The 20,139-nt window shown below is 41.5% G+C and overlaps 1 protein-coding gene across 1 annotated transcript in view; it reads right to left on the bottom strand.

Moving 5' to 3' along the window:
- Window positions 1–12,613: 12,613 nt before the first annotated feature.
- Window positions 12,614–20,139, bottom strand: part of LOC150084024 (O-acyltransferase like protein-like) — a 55,446-nt gene continuing 47,920 nt past the window's right edge. Inside the window, exons 14-15 of the mRNA XM_090375745.1 lie at window positions 17,715–17,857; window positions 12,614–13,515 (exon numbers count right to left, since the gene is read on the bottom strand). Of these exons, the coding sequence (XP_090231871.1) occupies window positions 13,219–13,515; window positions 17,715–17,857 (440 nt within the window). The 3' untranslated portion in view covers window positions 12,614–13,218. The remainder of the gene's footprint in view (window positions 13,516–17,714; window positions 17,858–20,139) is intronic.

Here is a 20,139-nt window from a genome sequence, read left to right as displayed (position 1 = left end):
CAAATGAAATACCTCGGGATCATTTTTGACAGCAAGCTCACATTCCAACTGCATCTCAGGCAACTCAGGACCAAGGATTATGAACTACTCGGGCCTGATTGCGCGAGTCTCACGCAGGGACTGGGGACTGAGTAAACAAACCATGCGTGAGACTCGCGCAATGAGGCGCGAGTCTACCACCCGAGTCTGCAATACTGGACCCACCTCATGCACGAATCATCACACATGGAGAGATGATACCAATGCCTTTTGAAGTCAAGAACCAGACTGACCACCAACAAAAGAATACTGGACTCGACACAACAAACAATATTGCTCAAAACCACCCGAGCCTGCAATACTGTGAGCACTGAGGCGCTCTATGTTCTTACTGGATCCTTACCACTGGATCTCGAAGTGGCCAGATGCGGACTAGCATACTACGTATCAAAAGGAATCTCTGTGACCTACTCGGGCTTTACGATTGAACCCACAAACAATATAAAAATGGAAAAGGCTCGGCTCTTGACACACTTAAAACAGGAATGGCAAAACAGGTGGACAGACTCAACCAAAGGGGAGGTGACACGACGCTTCATACCTGATGTAGACAGGGTTTACCCGAAACTACCTGTATGGTACCACCCAGGCCTATATACCACCTACTTATTGACGGGTGACGGCCCCTTCAACGAGAAACTAACATCTCTGGACTTCCTACAACTCTCTAACTGTTCATGTGGCGAACCGGAAAGCTGGACCCCCCTCATGCACGAATGTACAAACTACGAGGACCTACGTGGAAATCTAATGACAAGATTGACTTACGTGCCGCGAGGCCAGGAGCATCTCTTGGGCACCAGCGAAGAATATAAGAACCTCACCAGATTTGCACAGGAACTCTTTGCCAGAAGAAGAACCTGTTCTGCGATCAGGAACTTGTAGCAGACATTAAACTTGCCTTGTAGCAGACATTAAACTTCGACAACACCGGACTATGAGCAAATACACCAGCACTGAAATCCAAATTGTCTGACCCTACCAACCTATTTGAATAGGACGCACACCACAGAAACGATGGGCTCACTGGATGGAAAAGGCACTGGACCGCTCTTCCTGATGATGGAAACAGGATCAACGGACCAGAACTATCCGGGATGCAAAAGAGACACTCCACGAGACACTACCCTGGTCGGGTATATATATATATATATATATATATATATATATCTTTATTGCAGGCAGTGATTGGTTACATGATTGCCTGATGCAATAATACCCACAACAGCGACAATGCTAGGGGTTTAACATTAAATAACTTATACTGTAAAAATTACTTAAAACATATATTAGGACATAAAACGTATAATTACATATTTTACATATAAAATTAATATTAACATGTGAAATGAAGAAACATGAAAAGAGGATGGCAGTCACTCGGTTGAAGACGAAAGCTGGTCCCTGATGATGCGTCTTCTGTAGGGTTTGTCCTCTATGAACTTTTTGTAGTCCACATCCATCTCCTGGACATTGTGGAGCATCTCCATGGGCAGGAATCTATCCCCTATTCTGAGCCTCCACGCCACAGACTGCAGAGAGGGGAGGGCTCTTAAGGGTTTTGGTGGGATCCTCCTATTGCACATCTGCCAAAAATTTGGCATATTGACTTCACCCGCTATCATTTTAATTGTCACAAGCAAGCGGAGGGCAAATATCCGTTTGGAGACTTTTCTGTAATTTAATAGTTGGGTGATATCTGAAGTATGTATGAGTGGTGGCAGTTTATGCTTGAAGAGGACCCACCGAATAAGCCAGTACTCATCAGATGCGATGGTTTTTAGCGTGGTTTTCGTTGCCGACGCCCAGATTTCTGATCCGTAGGTGATGACTGGCTGCAGAAACCGGTATATGTATTGGAGCGTGTATTCAGGCTCTGTGACATATAATACATAAACGTGACTGACCTCAACCTACGGACACATGTCCTATGAATGACATCGGAGCACTGGTTCCCACTGCTTCGTTGGACCCATATCTTTTTCCTCTCCTTGAACAGCAGATTTGCTGCCAGTGCTCCAATTGGCAACCGAGCTGGGCAGTCTTTCCTGGCTTTCTTTCCACTCCACTTCCCTGGCAGGGAGAGTTGCCTGTCCTCTTGTCTCCTCCCTTCCTCGCCAGCCACATTTTTCCTTCTGGTGGGGCATGGGCATGCCCCACTGACACCTATTAGGGTCGCCTTCCCTATTGACTCCATATTTCTGTCTTTCCCCCAGTCTTTAGTCTCCCTCCCCTACTGTATCTGTACACAAGCGATTGCCCTACACGTCCAAATTTAATCATGTCCAAATTACTGCTTGCCAATAGTTTCAGCCTTTCAAAACCTAGCGCTCTTACCCCCCCCCCCACGCGAAAGATTAAATTTTTTTTTTTAGGTCCTAGCCACTGAAATCTCAGGAAATTAGGTGGCAGGACCTGCCAGAGTAAATAATCATAATGCTGGTATACCTGGCCTGCCTCCATGGGGCTGAGTGTGGCCAACGTTGGGCCTCAGCAGGGGTCCAACGGCTAAATGGCCAGAAGAACAACGGTACAAAACACTATACACATACAATATTCACACACTTTTAAATCTCTGGACTTTCCAGTGAACTGGCACGCCTACAATGAAAGCAACGCGGAGATGGGGGAACCCTTGGTGCCGCTTGACATTAAATGCACTCTACACTCTCTCTACCTGTACAAATGCTTCAGTACATATACTCCTCGGATGGCAACCTCTACAAGTTCGCATTGGATAAAAAATACAGGCAGAACTTATTCCATCCACTTCCTTCTCAGAACCACGTCACAGGACATTAGAACCTGCTCCCAAGGACCTGTCCATCACTGCCATGGATCCATCACCACAGTGGTCGAACTTTCTGCGCCAGCTCAGATGACTCCAGCACTGTAAAAGGACTGTTCCTTGAAGAATAATTTAATTTGATAACATGCTGTTGTGTAAATATTTTCGTATGTAAATTTTTCAGTTTTTCTTTCACTGTTTAAACCTGCACTTGTATAATTAGCATTAATATTGTTTTTTTTCTCCTATCTCATCCGTGTTTATTACATTGTATTACCTTTACTGCAAACCCCTGGCTTGTAGCCGTGAAGGGGTGTACCACGTGTGCATTTTGTATGCAATAAAGAGTTCTTCTTCTTCTTCTTCTTCTTCTAATTAGTACGTTGGCATTCGAGGTGAGCGGACGCGATTAGACAGGGTCCTCAGTTAAGTGGTTTACTTTTGGATAGTGCTTTTGAATATATGATTTATTCAGATATTGTTGGATTATTTTGTTATAGGTTTTCCTGTAACTGTTTGATTTTAATAATATTATAGATATAATTTTTTAAAGTTACTTTCATTGATATTTATTTAATTTTATAATGGTGGTTACGAGATCTGCCTTAAACACGTCACAGGGTATCGTGACTCACACGGAAATAGCTGATGGCGATTTACGGGTGAGTCATGATTTAATCCGTTGTGGAACCTGTGGAATGTTTTCCAAGGTCGACCTGGTGACTAATCCTACCTCACCTGGGAATTCTTTTCTTTGTGATCGATGTAAGGAGTGCACCGATCTTAAATTACAATTTGGTGCACTGATGGAACAATTTGAGTCACTGAAAAAACGGGTGCTTTCCCTCGAGAATAATGCATCTGGGAGCTCGTCAGGGACTCAAAACTCCAGCAATCTACCAAGTGATGCACACCCGATTCGAGCCTCAAAACAGAAAAACCAAGTGCAAACTACTCTGGTTAAAAAGGACATTGTTTTATTAGGAGACTCCATTGTCAGGGAAACGGGGAATATTTTTTGTAATAAAGATAGGTGGAGGAGAACCAGGGTATGTCTGCCGGGAGCAACTATTGATGATGTCACCAACAGACTGTCAGATTTTAAAGGGGGTAGAGAAAATATTATTATTCGTGTGGGGACAAACGATATTCAACGTACACGATCTGACGATTTGTTGGAAAAATACAGGACCATGCTGAGGAAATGTCGCGAGCTAGGCCATAATGTCTGTGTGTCTGCAATTCTGCCCAGACACGATAGGAGGGATTATATGTTAAGAGCCTTGTGGATTAACTCAAGACTTGAAGGAATCTGCAAGGCTTTAGGGGGTAAATTTCTAGCAGCATGGCCCACACTTGTAGGTAGAAGGAATTTGTTTTGTAGAGACGGGATACACTTAAACAAAGGTGGTGCAAAGGTTTTTGCCAGTATTATTAAGGATACCTTAAAGGTTCAGGGAAACTGCTAGTTAGGGGGGGGGTGTGGGTAATACCGACACGCGTTTATCTGATAATATTGGACAATGTAACTCTTGCACATACCTTAAGAGTTCTTATCTGTTACCCCAACTGGACGTATTTTCTAGATGTTCTGGGGCCAAAGACGTTTCACGTGAGCGAGTAGCTAATGTCAGGGAAGAGAGCCTAAAAAACTTCAAGGGTTGTGTTAGGGTTGTTAAATATACAAGAACAGTAAATCTTAATTGTTTATACAGTAACGTTAGAAGTGTCGTCAAGAAAATGAGCGAATTCGAACTGCTGGTTAAAACAAGTAACGCGGACATAATAGGGCTTACAGAGACGTGGTGCCACCCGGAAATTGGGGATGATGAGGTCCAGTACGGCTTGTATATTGTATTTAGGAAGGATAGAGTAGATAGAACGGGTGGTGGGGTAATGCTTCTTATCAGAAGCAGCCTGAGTGCGACGATAGCTTTCCCGGATTCAGACGTTTCACATGCTAGTATAGAGTCTGTATGGTGTGAGATAGTTGGAAACAAAGGTATAATGCGAGTACGAGTAATCTACAGACCAGGTGATTGTGAAGATTATGACAAAAGCCTCTACATTCAAATGGAATGGGCAAGTAAGAGTCAATGCCTTATTATGGGTGGTTGCAATTTGCCTCTAATTGATTGGAGTAAATGGGAAGGAAACTCGACATGGGGAACAAAATTTTTAAATCAACTAGATGACTGTTATTTGTATCAACATGTCAGGGAAAGTACTAGAGAAAAGAATATCCTAGACCTCATCAACACACATGAATCAGATGACATAACAGGGCTGACAGTAGAGGAACCAGTAGCAGGAAGTGATCACGGAGTTCTACGGTGGATGATGACGAGAGAGGTAGCAGAAGTAAAAGGCAAAGGAATGGGTTTTAATTTCAGAAAAGGAAATTACGATGCCTTAAGGTACTACATGGCCGCTATTAACTGGGTAGATATCGCGCAGAGAACGAATACAATTGAACTGTGGTACGCTTTTAAAACATTAATCACAGATGCCTTGAATGCGTATATACCATTAAAAAAATACTCCACGAGGAGCGTTCCAAGTTAGATGAATAGTAAAGTTGCCACATTACTTGAGCAGAAAAAGGTGGCATGAAAATATTACAGAGCAATAAAAAGTACTGAAGCCTATAACAGCTACAAGGTGATGTGTAATAGAGCCACAGAAAAGGTTCGACAGGCAAAGGCAATTTATGAGAAATCACTAGCAAACAGAGCAAAGAGGGGGGGGGGATAAAGAATTCTTCACATATATAAATGCCAAGAAGAGCAGGACAAACCAGATCGGACCTTTACGTAAGGGAAAGGGGATAGTAATAAATACACCAGCTGCCGTTGCAGATGAACTCAACAGTTATTTTGCATCGATATTTACAAATGAAAAGCCTTTTGTGGCAATGGGAAATTGTGGGAGCGAAGTTAAAAAATATGTAATTAATGATATTGAAATTTCGCAAGATTATTTAATGAAAAAACTTTCGAGCCTACAGACCAGTAAGGCTCCTGGAGTTCATGGAATATACCCTATAATCTTGAGAGAGGCGGCAAGCGAGTGCATTGAACCACTGAGGCTGGTTAGGCGAGCATCACTAGACTCTGGGGAGATTCCCTTGCATTGGAAAAGTGCCAATGTAACTCCCATACATAAGGGTGGCTGTAAAAGTGAAGTGGGAAATTATCGACCTGTCAGTCTGACTTCAGTAGTAGGGAAAATCATGGAGGCAATGATCAAGGGTGGAATTCAGGATCATTTGGATCGAATTGAAATTCTCAAGGATACTCAGCATGGTTCTGTAAAGGGAAAATCATGTTTAACAAATCTGGTTCGCTATTTCGAAAGGGTCACTCACGAGCTGGATTTAGGGAATAATTTCGACATTGGTTATTTAGATTTCAGCAAAGCTTTTGACTCAGTCCCACATGAGCGGTTGCTTTATAAGCTGGAACAGGTTGGAATCACTGGGAAAATCCTTAGATGGATAGCAGGATGGCTTCAGGGCAGGAGGCAGAGGGTTGTGATAAATGGCTATTCCCCAGATTGGGTTGATGTAAGAAGTGGGGTTCCCCAAGGATCAGTATCAGGACCACTGTTGTTTTTAATTTTCATAAACGACATTGATGAAGGGATGGAGGGCGTGATGTCTCAATTTGCAGATGATGTTAAAATTGGAAGAGTAGTTAATGATCACTGTCAAGCTGAGCTTCTTCAGCGAGACCTAGATAGACTTCAAGAATGGTCAGAAAAATGGCAGCTATGCTTTAATCCAACAAAGTGTAAGGTATTACACCTGGGAAACAGTAATCCTAAAATAACGTATTCACTTGGTGGAGTTCAACTAAACCCAGTACTGGAGGAAAGGGACTTGGGTGTTACGATACGGTCAGACATGAAATTCTCTGAGCATTGTAAACAGGTTGCAAGGAAGGCCCATGGTGTCCTATCGATGATCTATCGAACTTTTGCAAGTAGAGATAGGGACGTGATAATCCCATTATATAAGGCTTATGTTAGACCACACTTGGAATACTGTGTTCAAGTATGGAGACCGCACCTGAAGAAAGACATCGAGCTTCTTGAAAGGGTGCAAAGAAGGGTAACTCGCCTGGTGAGATCGGCAAAAGGGCGTCGTTATGAAGAAAGACTTCGAATATGTGGGTTGCAGAGTTTGGAAACTAAACACCTTAGAGGAGATTTGATTGAGGTGTTTAAGGCTCTGAGAGACATCAGTAAAATGAATGAGGACGAAATGTTCAAGATTATAAATGATGCTAGAACTAGGGGACATAAATTCAAGTTACAGGGAGGGGGAATGTTCAGATTGGATTGCAGGAAGTTTTATTTTAGCCAGCGAGTTATAAATTAGTGGAATAAGTTGCTTTCGTGGGTGGTAGAGGCCGACAGTTTGGGGAAATTCAAAGGTCATCTGGATAGTACTTTCGGGTAAGGGAAGCGCATAGGATGATGGGTTTAATTTCCTTTTGATTTATTTTTTATTTCATTTTATTATTTATTTTTTATTTCATTTTATTATATATTTTTTTATTTATTAATTATTATTATTTAGTTATTTATTTATTTAATTTTCGTTTTTATCATTGTTTTGTTCGGATTTTTTTTTTTTTTTTTTTTTTGGCTGGTCCAGCATAAGCCATAGGCTTTCTTGCACCATACGGCCGTTACTAATACTAATACTAATTATATTCTGAGGTCTGAGAAAATAACATTATCATTGCACATAAACTTGATGCGACTTCAAACAAACTGTTTTAATTTTCAGCTTTTCAAGAACAATTGGAACTTTGGAGGAAAAACGTTTAGAACACAGAAAATTTTCTTTATAGATCTCAACAACAGATGGAAACAGCAAGGAATGTTGATCTTTCAAGAAAAAAAAAAGTTTTTCATCCCACAAGCAAACAACCACGTCTGTGAAACAGATGCAGGGCGGTGTTTGGGGTTAAGCGGCGCCCCACCCCACCCACAGCATAACCAACTCCCAATTAACACCCACAATGCATTGCCACATAATTGACGTTAAAAATATTCAGAAAAACGTCACAATCGGTTATGACGTCACAACCGATATATTCACAAGCTAAATCTAACCGGAAGCTAGGAGGGTGACCCGTACAGTCATGAGGAAACATCACTGCTCACTACGCACAACGATCCCTGTTTGCGTCCCGACCACAAAATAAAAAAACATAATCTGAAAATTAAATTCCGAAATTGCAACCAACACAATCTACCGAGAGATAAACAAACTAACACCAGAAAAATAAAAATAATTTTTTTCCTGAGCTTTCACCTGAGGGTCAGCTGAGCTTTCTGGACGATCAAATAAAAAAGGGGGGGAAAGAGTGTGGGGAAAATAGTACAAGTGTTCGAGTCAAAGCAGGCAAAAGGAGGAAAGAAGGCATCCCCCAGCAGAAAGAACAGCTGAGAACGGAAAAGTAGAAATCACCCCTAGTCTGGGAGCCGGGGAAATAAAGACAGCTTTCAGAACAAGGGAGGTGTGCAAAGTTGGATAGTTGCTATAGGAAATGTGTGAGTTTGATTGCCATAAGTTCAGTGCCGTCATTCCTATGAGGAAGATGTCCAGTTGGGTGTTCATTCAGTTCTGATAGTGAAGAGCAGGTACGAGGAGAGATCATAACAGTTTCAGGAACGTCTGGTCTGGATATCTAAGTTGTGGGATCACACATGGAGAGATGATATCAATGCCTTTTGAAGGCTGCTGAGGCATATCTGCTAAAAGCTAAAAATTCTTCTTTTGATTTTAACAAGTTACTCTCCGGACTAAGTGTGGTTAAACTTAGATCCAATAACAGTTGATTACGTAGGTCCAGGTAGATGTTGTAGTGCATTGCGTGGTGCCAGTCCCCCAGTTCTGCACATTCACAATGAGCATCGTTTACAAGCCCAAAGTCCCGAAGTCTCTTCTTGAATGAACAATGTTCTGTCAGAACAAAAGGTAGTATGTAAAGGAGGGAAGAACCAGCCAAGTGTTTGTTTGTTGAATTAGGAGACACTAGACAGAACTAGCTTGGTAGTACTGCCTTTGGTGGAATCATCCCAACGGATTTTCCAGAGAAAACAAGTTCCTGCCAAGTACCCCGGAATTCTTCTTTCGGATCTGCATCGACAATAGTTTTTATCCCCAGGAATTCAGTTTCTTTGTTCTTTCTGATAGACCCTGGAAGCAGTAAATATGTTTTAGGACAGGGTGGCTCCCAGAACGTTAATTCAACAAAAAACAAAATCTATTTAACAATAACGAATTCCCATTTTATGAAACCACGCACCATTTAGGAGTAACAATGACATAGTTATCAGCAACCAATACTCAATCCCCAAAATAGACGACAAAGTTACGACGCAATATTTACTGATCATTTTAAAGTTAAATTAAAAAAAAGTTGTAACATCAACTTCTTTAAATTTAACATTATTGACATTGTTATTTACAGCTTTACCAAAATTTATAAGTAGATACAAATAAATATATGACTACTAACAAAATGAATGCTGAATTCGGCTAAATTTGACTTTAACAGTGTATTTAACCTTTACACAAATTGTGAATACATAGCCATCAATTGCACAATCATAAACGCCTCCATCCTCTACACACTTAACTCGGCAGCTGAATTGAGTGCACGGGTACAAATGGTAAGACAAAACCATGAAATACACAGTTCTTTACAAGAGGTAAAATCTACTTAAAGCCACTTATGATACAATGTAAATTTATTACCTCGTTACTTATTCCAATGTCATTTGTGTTGACCAGAGAAGCACGCCTACGCTGGAAAGTGTTCCTGGCGAAGGTCACAAAGACCCATAAGATCCGGCTTACTGAATGAGGAGATATTCATTGCCCGGAGCAAAGCAGTTCAGCAACAATCTGTTTATTGAGGATATTATTTCCTCCCTAAAGTCGTCATACAGAGGACAATGCTCCCAGCTCTCAATCTCTCCACAGTTGCATAAGTCCGTTCTGGAAAGTCTGAACTGAAAACGTTTCTGATTGAAAGATCCATGCCCCATTATGATGTAAGACGAGTAGATGTGAAGAGAACACCAAAATGTTCTTGTCACTGGCCCGGCTGTAGTAGTATCTCAATGGTTTTGCCAAATGTTCGTTGCTGGAAGTTCATTCCAGCAACGAGATCGTTCTTTTTTAACATCCATCTGTAAATTTAGCGTTATGCCCAAAAAGACAGTATTCTCTTTTTGATACGGTAACAGCTCGCAAATCTAAGTCGATCGAGGGCGCCCTCCCATCAAAGGGAGTCAAACGTTCCCTCGAAATCAATGCAAGATAGCAAGAGTATACTTACTGGTATTATTCTATCAAAACATCCTCAGCAGACCGTCCATGACAAAATCTATACTGAGAAGGAGAACAAAACTTATAATCCTCCAATTTACTAGAAAGATGACATTACTAACATTAGTCTCTCCAGAAACTTTCCAAAGTTTGGCAATAGAGCGATTGGTCTAATTTAATGAGGATCAGAATCAGGCTTATTTGGTTTAGGGATGAGTTTAACTACAGCCGTTTTCCAGCAAGAAGGAAAAAGGCCCTCCAGAAGACATTTGTTCATTAATTGCAAAATAATTTCGGGTTTTAATTTAGCCACACGGATGATGAAGTTGGTCTCAATTTGATCTGGCCCGAGACATTTTTTCACGTTAATTCTCTTGAGAACTGAGAAAAGTTTAGATGGGTTTGGGTTCCATCATCCGTTCCCTCGGATGATGGAACGGAGATTAAATGGGGAAGAATCACGTCTCAAGTGCGAATTCACTCAATTGGGCCCTCTGAGGAGATTCTTCCCAACAAATGCTGTTTAATAATTTAAACATAGATTCGGAGAAACTACGTACAGACAAAATGTAATCTTTGGTCATGTGTACCGGCACGTACAAATATAACAAAAACGCGCATTTAATAATTAATATTTACTTAGTATTTAATTAAAACGACTTAATAATTTATTAACCACACTCTGTGTTTTTTCATCTTCAAATTCTGTAAATAAGTTCATATAAATACGCTTGTAAATATTGAAATTATATAACCACACCCTCTAATCACGTGCTGTTAATTGGGGGCTCGAAAGAGAAATACAGATAATAATAACAATTATTATTATTATTATTATTACTCTTTTAATTCTATTAAATGTAATACCACTTCCAGTAATCTGTTTATAGTTCGAAGTTGAGCTTATAACTGTTTCTTTCTTTCTTTCTGTTAAGAATAATTTATTTATATTAAAGAAGGTTGACCTTCCATACTCAACTCATATAATAGATCATCATATTTTTTACATTTCCTGTGGAGTTCGGAGTTCCCTTGCTCAAGGCGGTTGGATCAAAAGTGGTTCGTCAACACTACGAAGTGTATGAATTCCCGAGCCTTGGAGAGGATTTGAGGATTGAAGCGATGATATGGGCCAATATAGTTATAATTCTCACCTGTGTAGGAGCTTTATTTGCAGTAGAGCTGGATGGCAAGGCAGAGCAAGGTGGGTCATCAGGCCCCTGGTCAGAATCGACGGATAGTGGATGACCCTCATCTTATGAGGGATATTTGGCACGGAAGGGGCGACCCTTGACACTTTTCTCTTATTTTTGCTCTGCCTTTTCTTCTTCACAGCAATGTAGGCACTTTTTAATGGAGCTTTGGGGAGGTGGAGTACTGGGTTGAGGCAGATCACCCGGGTCAGATTCGTCTCCGGTGGCGGAACTGGAGCTCAGGCGCGCACCCATTGGTAGTAGACTGAATCGATAGTTCAGAATTAAAAGTATGCACTGAAGCAACAGAAAATTAAAAAATATATATATTATATTCGGGCCACCCATAATTTCTTACATATGCCCGTATATGTCTGTAAATTGTATGTTCCCTGGTCGATTTGCTGTTTTGATGGATGAAAAAAACCGCAGTTTCTGAGTAAAAAACCTTGCAATCTACGCCTGAGACCGAATAACTCAGCCACGGAGTGAAAAAAGCCCATTAAAGTTCCTCGTCTCATCAACGGGATTCGAACCCGTGCCTTTTCCACCCGGTATAGCGAGGATGGTGACCATACCACTGTGCTACACGCGCAGGGTCAAAAGATAGAGTTAGAAGTCAAATTCATTACACCAGGCGACAGATTTCTAGATGTTGGTGGTCCAGTGTTCGTGCCGAAGTGTCCATGCTTGGCGCCAGCCCTCGTGGATACCACAATTTGTATAACTGCCATTCTTAGCGTGTTGAAAAGGGGAGAAGGAGGCTGTTGCTAACGCAAAACCAACTAATATATTATTGCAGATAAACAATTGAATTTAGCAGCCTATTTCCTTAAAGTAAAATGATCTGGAAAGCTTGTATTGAAATTCATCAATCAACAATATTTCGTTTGCGTGAGAGAAAGCAATAATTCAAATACCCACCTGAAATGTTTAAATTTTATATCCTATTAGTGGAATACAGTTTAAAAGATAGAGCTTAATTCTTATATTAACAGTGAATGAGAACCAGATGAAAAGGTTTTTTTTCTTTTTAATTTAAAGCTGGTAAAGTTGTAGTTGTTTTGGTTGCATATACACCAAGCAACCAATTAGATACACGTATCATTTTCATGAAATGGAAACTCCTTTAATAACAGACCTTTTCGTTCCTACAATGCGAAATAAAGTAGGGGGTAATTTTTATTTTTTATTTCTGAAGTTAGAGCGGTCTCAAGCCAGACTAGGGCAAACCCACCACGTGTTTATATACATCACTGTATTCGGTAAGGCCCTTCCAAGTTGCTTCACATCTATATTCTGATCCATAGCAGACTAGTATAATATGTCATAACACACAAATTGGTTCCAGACCCATATTCATTATACAACTCAGTAATCAATGAATTAGAAATTTAGAATTTTATCTGCCCGGGTGCACCTCAACGGCTTTTTATCTTTTGAATGTCAGACCGGTGCATAAGATTTCGCTGAATGCGACAATTCGATCCATGATATTATAGGGATGGGTTGTTCTAGACATCAAAAGTAGTGAAGAGTAATGCCCATCTTCATCCTCGATTTGCAATACACGCTTTGTGGATTGCAAATCGAGGATAGTTGTAGATCTTTGTATATCTCTTTATCTGTATGCAGATCTCTGGAGATGGTCCATGGTTGTTCGATCGCGTGATGCTCTTAATAAAGGGGCTTTTCATTAAAAGAAAATGGTATTGAAAGATGTGTTGTACACAAAATTACCATTCTGTGTACAACACATCTCACTTGGTTTCTATCAGTGGAGCTATGCTTTGTATAAGAGAACCATTCGATAAATGTCATATCATATTACGGTATTTTCATATTTATTATTCTGCTATATGGCCCTTGTGTGTCTTTAAGATTCCCAACTGATAAAATGCGATTTCTTGTGGCTTCTCCACCGCTTTTTCCTGGTCTTTTGCTTTGTTTTCTATCGAGTTGCTTCTGAAGAAAACTTCTTTTGGTTTCTCTACAGCTTTTATCTCCCCTTTTGTTATTTTTTCTATTGGGTTTCTTCCGAAGAAAGCCAGCCTCTCAAGATTTGCAAAGGGGGCTTCTACAAGCACGTGACAAATAAAGGCTACCAAGAAGCTGATGACCGCATGACCAAAGAATCCGTAAATCTGAAAGGAAACAGAAATATAATATAAACGTCATGGATTTCAGGAATCGATCAGTATCCTAATTAATTGATTGGCGTTACAGAACTTTTGAAATAACAAAAATATAAAAATTGACTTCTTAAATGGAAAGAAGAAAGAAATGCTGTTCTTTTTTACTTTCCTTTAAGAAGAAGAGTTGAGAATTGATATTTAAACTTTTAAGCATTTCGCCTTTTTCTCTTTTTTAACTTACAAAAAATTATTTTGCACGTAAGGCTAAATTGCCAGTTAAGGTTAGGTTTGACTGAAATATCTTTTAGTTTAGATTTTAACCAAAAACATTTTAAGAATAGATGCTAATTAAACGCATTCCACTGAAAGGCTGATTCCCATCTGTATTTAATTTCTGACTGTAAATCTGCAGATATTTAGAAGTACCTTACCATAATCAAATTTCCACTCCAAAAAATCTCTAAAATCCAAATGGACAGCCTCTGATGACGTCAAGATCACATTGCCTTCTCCAGAGCTAGGGCCCAATTTAACAGACACAAATCAGCGGCAATTAAAGAGCATCTGGAAACCCTAAAAACGAAGGCTAATCCTCCCAGTAGCATCTACCCAGTTGAGTGGCTCGACTAGATCGCTAGATTTTCTAAACAGCCTCCAACTTTACCTAACCAGCCAGTCTTCAGTCATTCTCATCCCACTGATAATCTCGCTACAATCCGAATTTCTAAGCAACAACTGATACAGTCCATTAATACCCTCTCACAGCAACCACGCGTGAGAATGGCATCCTCCAATTCATCATCATCATCAAATGCTTAAATGTCTTATCATCGATCGGCTCTTCAACCTATATAAAAGATGCCCTGAGGATCATTACTTTCCACCACAGTAATAGGTACTCTGACCCGACTGGCCTATTCTAAGCTCCAACAATCAACTCCTCCAAGTCAGGCGCCTCTGTAGCCAGGTGGGCAGGAGCATCAGTGCGTAGCACACGCTTCTTGATTAGACCGGGGTTCGAACATGTGACCACCAAATACGGAGGACACAGAAAGGTCAGGGATTGACCACCGCATATATCCCCGGAGCAATATGGCCTTAGTTGCTAATGCTCCTAAAGTAACAACTAGAAAGTCCTCCAAGACAACACAGACCCGTCGCTTCGGCCTCTGTATTGCTAAAAATTTAGGAGAAAGCACTACTAGATCCATCACCTACCATATTCTCTATGACAGTATGAGTAAATAGGACCTCTGGAAGATTAACTGTAACTATTCCTTCAACAACCAGCACACTGAGGATTTTAGAAGCCTTAGAACAAAAACAGGAGCTGTCAACCTTGACATCCATTCTGCATTTGAAGCTATCTATAAACCCCAATTCCTACATCTGTTAGAAAGCTCTTTCAATTTCAGTGGTGATGTTCTGTGGTACCCAGAATCTCTCCTCTCCTCTCTAAGAGGACCATTATGCTAAAGATCGGAACGAAAATCTTCGCGCGTCATAAAACTACAGGTGTGCCTCAATAAGAAGTCCTGTCCGGCGTTCTCTTCATGGCAATTATGGTGCCGTTTGACGCCGACAAGTGCAATTGGATCATGTATGCTGACGATGTCAAGCTCCTTACTAGAATATTGCCATCCGACCCGGCAGCGGAAACCACTCAGAAAATTAACAGGAAATTACAGGACATAGCTGACCATCTCAACGCATTCAACCTCCAAATTAATGCCCTAAATTCGGCAAAAGTCATTTTCTCACTAAAGGGCAGTCCAACAGTTCTGGACTCTGTGCTAATGGCTCCTCAGTTCTAAGCGTTCAAACGCTGAACGATCTGGGGGTCGTTACAGTCCTTCACCGATTATGTTAACCTTATACATTCGAGGCTGACTTATCCATTCTTGGACCGTCAGAACAGTACTAGTTGGCCCACCTCTACCTAATAATATACCCCTCCTAAGATACTATACATATCTCTGTGTCTACCCACGGTATCGTTTCAGACCAATTTTATCTTACATGGTGGTCGTATATATACAGATGGCACTGGACACTTTCAACACAACACCCCGAGTCACATGGCCCGCTTTGTGCAGGAATGGTTCGAAGATGATGTCCGAATGTTTCGTTGCTCTCCTGACGGCCATCAACATCAATCCCATCCAACATTTGTGAGATTCGGTGGAATGCAGCATTCTCCAGTTCACGCTGGTGCCCTTCTCTGCTGTCGAACTATGGGAAGTTACACTCAACATGTGTTGTCCACTCTCTCCAGTTAAACAAGATCCACATAATTGCAACCAAATCCAAAATGATGATCTTCAAGAACAAACGTGACCTGGGGAGATCCCCTCAAGTGAAGATCTTGGGTGTGCAACTACCCTTAGCTACGTAGGCATAATTGACCACAATCTCTGCTGCTTCCCACACCTCCAACAATTCAGCACCAAAGTTAAAGGTTTCTCTACCTCCATTTTCAGAGTCTCTCTAAGTGTTGGGGCTTGCTCAGGAGAACGCTATCACTATACTAGAAAGCGGTATTCTCACCCATTGTTGCCCCCGGTGCGTGGTTCAATCGTGCAGTTATTTCAAAATTGAGAGGCAAACTGAACTCCGATTAATGGGGATTGATCCGGGTCACCTACCAAATATTCAGAACTGTCACCACTGCGGCTATCCAGGTAACTGTGGGAACTCTCTCCCGCTTGGTCTCTATACAGTTTCCTGCTGGCTATGCTTCAGAATCAAAAAGAAAACACCAACATGTATTCTGGATATTGAGCTTAGCCTCACTGCAGATACTAAGCGTGAAAAAACACTATGCTACAATGAACTGGGAAACACTTGAAAAAACAGGTGGGATGTGTCGCCACACGACACAGCAACCAAAATATTCCTCCCAGAGGTAACGTTTGCAATGACCAAATCCGCAAGATCCTGGTTCTTTCTCAGCTTTGAGACGTCCTTCTGACTGGAACAGGCAGCCTAAATGAAAAGCTACACCAACTGGGACTTCTAGCTAGTCACATATGCCTTCGTGGAGCTAAGGAAAACGGGCATCATCTTTCTTTTGACTGCAATTTGTATGAGGATCTCAGAGATCAACTTTAGAGAGCAATTGCCAACTTCTCCCCAAACCAGGTGGATCAACTAAACCAGAAATCTGACAATCTTTCTTCTCTGCAGGCCTTTGCATCTGGCAATTTTTGCCCAGCGGAAGACCTTGTATGCCATATCAATCTAAACCAGACAAGGGATCCTGCAGACTAGTTTTAACTTGTGTAAAGAAAGGCTAAAAATCTTAGTTTTATTTATTTTTGTTTGTTTTTTTGTTCAAGCTGCCATACTTCTTTTGAACTCCCGCAAACAGGTATGGCCTCATTTAATTTTTTTTTGTTTATCAGCACCACTAGCTTCTTTTTCTCCCCCACGACCTGCACCACGGGAGTTTTTTCATTTTTTTCTTTTTTTCTCTTCCCTCTGCAATGTGTCACCGGGCTATTCTGGCCGAACTGCTGGCAACACCAGGTGGGTCAGAATCTCATTTGCGATAGAACCTGTTTTACTGGGATTATCCCACCTTCCCAGAATCATCTCTTCAGGTGACCAGTGCTTCTGTGGAGCTCAAGTGGCCAGAACACAACAGAACATGCTCTTTTCACATAAACACCTACACTACTCATATTTCTAGCCCTTTTCCAGTTGATTTTGTTCTTCTAAGCGACACCAGGGGAGTTCAAGAAGAGTTCCAGGTGCGGACCTTTACAAATGCACATGTCCATTCATTCTCCAACCAGAGCATGTCTACAAACAATATCCAGATGTTGTTCTTATTGGGTTTTAGGAGCATCAGCAACTAAGGCCAGACTGCTCCATGTACTTTTTGTAAATTGCCGGTGTTCTGTGGTCGATTTTCTGTTTGCTGGACCAATAACCCGAATCTCTGCTAGAAAACGCCATGCTACCCTCACCTGAGACCGACTAACTCGGCTACATTGTGAAAAAGGCCCATAAAAATTCCTTACGTCACTGACTGGACTCGGACTCAGGTCTTTTTCACCTGGTGGAGCAAAGATGGCGATTGTACCAACTGTGCTAATAATTTTCAGGCTAATAATTTCGGATATTTATTGATCTAATTTTGTCAATTGCATTGAATGAATTATATACAATACCCTGTATCAACTGCATAAACTGTTACTACCTACCAGATTATAATGGCTGATCACAGCCTTTTCTCTAAGAAGGCCATACCGCACCCATATAACAGGCCCATGCACTAAATAGACGAAAAATGTAAGTCGGCTCAGCACAGCCAATGTATAGCCAGACAGCATCTTTGTCACTACACCTGTCAAGAAAATGAAAGTACAATAAATTACATTAAACCTCCCTTTTTATTCACTTTTAAAACTAAATTAGTTTTGTTCTACATAAGACCCAGAAATATAAGAAGAAGAAGAAGAAGAAGAAGAAGAACTCTGTATTGCATACAAAAGGCACACGCCGTACACAATATGGTCCGAAGGCTTGGTATTGGGATTCTCCTACGCAGTTAGCCCAGAAGTCTCGTTCCGGAATAATGCCCACCATCATTTTCACAGCAAAGATGAGTCTTCGCTGAAGGATAATGGCAATAAGACGTCTGATGATTAGAGGTGCCGCCATCTGGGTGGTCTTGGTGCAGGGGGAAGCCTAAATTTCCATATGGCCCATTTCAGTAGCCAAAATCCGTTTCAGATGCGTTGTGGTAGTTGAGGTCCAGACTTCTGTGCCATAAAGTATGACCAGATAGACACATGTCTTAATATATTTGCACCCAACGGCCTGGTCACGGACATACATAAGTTGTTGCTTAAGCATCCACCGGAGTCGACAGAACTTTATTTGCAGATGGTCTATGTGTGGTAGAAAGGAGAGCTTCTGGTCAAAGATAACGCCCAGATCGGTGTGTTGCTGAGCAGCAGAAATCGCGGATCCTCTTATATTGGGTTGCACCATTGTTGGGTTGCGTTTGAGCGAGAAAGTCAACTGTTTCGACTTCTTAGGATTGATGTGAAGGCCGAAACCGGAGAGGAAGGCCTCGAGGTTCTGGATTTTTTCTGTACGATTAAGGCATTTGTGTAGTCAGGAGTGTCTCCAGGGTCTATAACAGTGAACAGCTTTATATCATTAGCGAAGGTGATAATATCAGTTCGGCCCGTCACGAAAGGCAGAAGAACAGATGAGAACAAGATATCAGAGAGGACCCCACTTTGTGGGGCTCCAGCTGTAATAGTCCTGGTGCAGTGCAGATTGCCATCGCGAACAATAATGTTCCTGTTCTCAAGCACTGTCTGAGTAAACAAGAGCACGTCTCCACCAATGAGGTAATACTCACGTAGTAGCCTTGCCAATGCGTGAACGGATACGGAATCAAATGCTGCCTGGACGTCGATGTAAGTAACAGTGATTTCCGAACCGTGCTCAAATGCCTCGAGGATCTTGGGAGTGGTGGTGACTAGATCTGTAGCGGTGGATCTTGACCGGGTGGCATAGTGGATCTGCGGTGGCTGATGTGGCATTATTTGGGTGGTTAACGTTTTCAGAAGAGATTTCTCAAATGGCTTTAATAGGCTTGATGCAGAAGAAATAGGACTGAAGTGACTGGGCTGAGAAGCAGAGCGTATTTTTGGCAGTGGTCTTACTAGATAGACATGCCACATAGGAGGGAAGAATTTTTGATGAAGGATTTTGTTGAATAATGACAGAATGGGATCAACAATAAGTGTACGGGGGATGACGGGATGGAAAACGTGGACAGGATGCAGGATAAAGTCATCCACATTATAACCACTGCAGCGGAAATGGCGATGAAAAGGAAGACACCGTCCGTAGGAGCCATGCCGCGATGGATCCCGGAGTATCAAAGACTACGAAAGCAAGTCCAAATAAAGAGAAAAGAATACGAGAAGGCGCGTAGAACCTGGCCACCAGCAGAGGTAGCCTATCTGAGACATCAATACCAACAACTACGCAATGCCTACACTGAAAAAATAAAGGAAAATAAGAAAGCCTCCTGAGAGCGACTAATCTCTGCGATCGGAAATGAAGACCCCTGGAGGTGGTATACAAAATAAGCTCCCTAGGGAGGAAATAACGACTGCAACAAAAACGTCTCAAGGATCCCTCACTACAACATGAGATGATTCAATTAATAACATTCTAAATACAATCATTCTACAACCACCAGACATCCTAAATGACAAGCAGGAAGAAATCTCCCAAGTGAAGGAGACATACACATCGCAACAAATGGAGCCGCCCTTCACCATGGAGGAGCTACAAAATGCTGCTGCACAGATGCGAAATAGGAAATGCCCGGGACCGGACCTCCTGGAGTCCGAACTGATCAAAAAGGCTGTGGATCACATACATGGCCTTCTGCTCAAACTATTAAACTGCTGCCTGCAAGCGGGGAAATTTCCGACCTCCTGGAAAACTGCAAATCTGAAACTCATCCTGAAGAACCCTAACAAGCCACCAGAACAACCAGATTCCTTCCGACCGATATCTTTTCTGACTACCCTGAGTAAACTATACGAAAGGCTGTTGCATAAAGGAATTATGAGCCACTACAAAGCCACAAACCTA

This window comes from Mastigoproctus giganteus, chromosome 6 (genome assembly GCF_048544385.1).
Source record: "Mastigoproctus giganteus isolate SK-2022 chromosome 6, ASM4854438v1, whole genome shotgun sequence".
Classification (NCBI taxonomy): domain Eukaryota; kingdom Metazoa; phylum Arthropoda; class Arachnida; order Uropygi; family Thelyphonidae; genus Mastigoproctus; species Mastigoproctus giganteus.
Note: the sequence above shows the minus strand (reverse complement) of the source record. Positions and strands in the feature narration are given on the sequence as shown.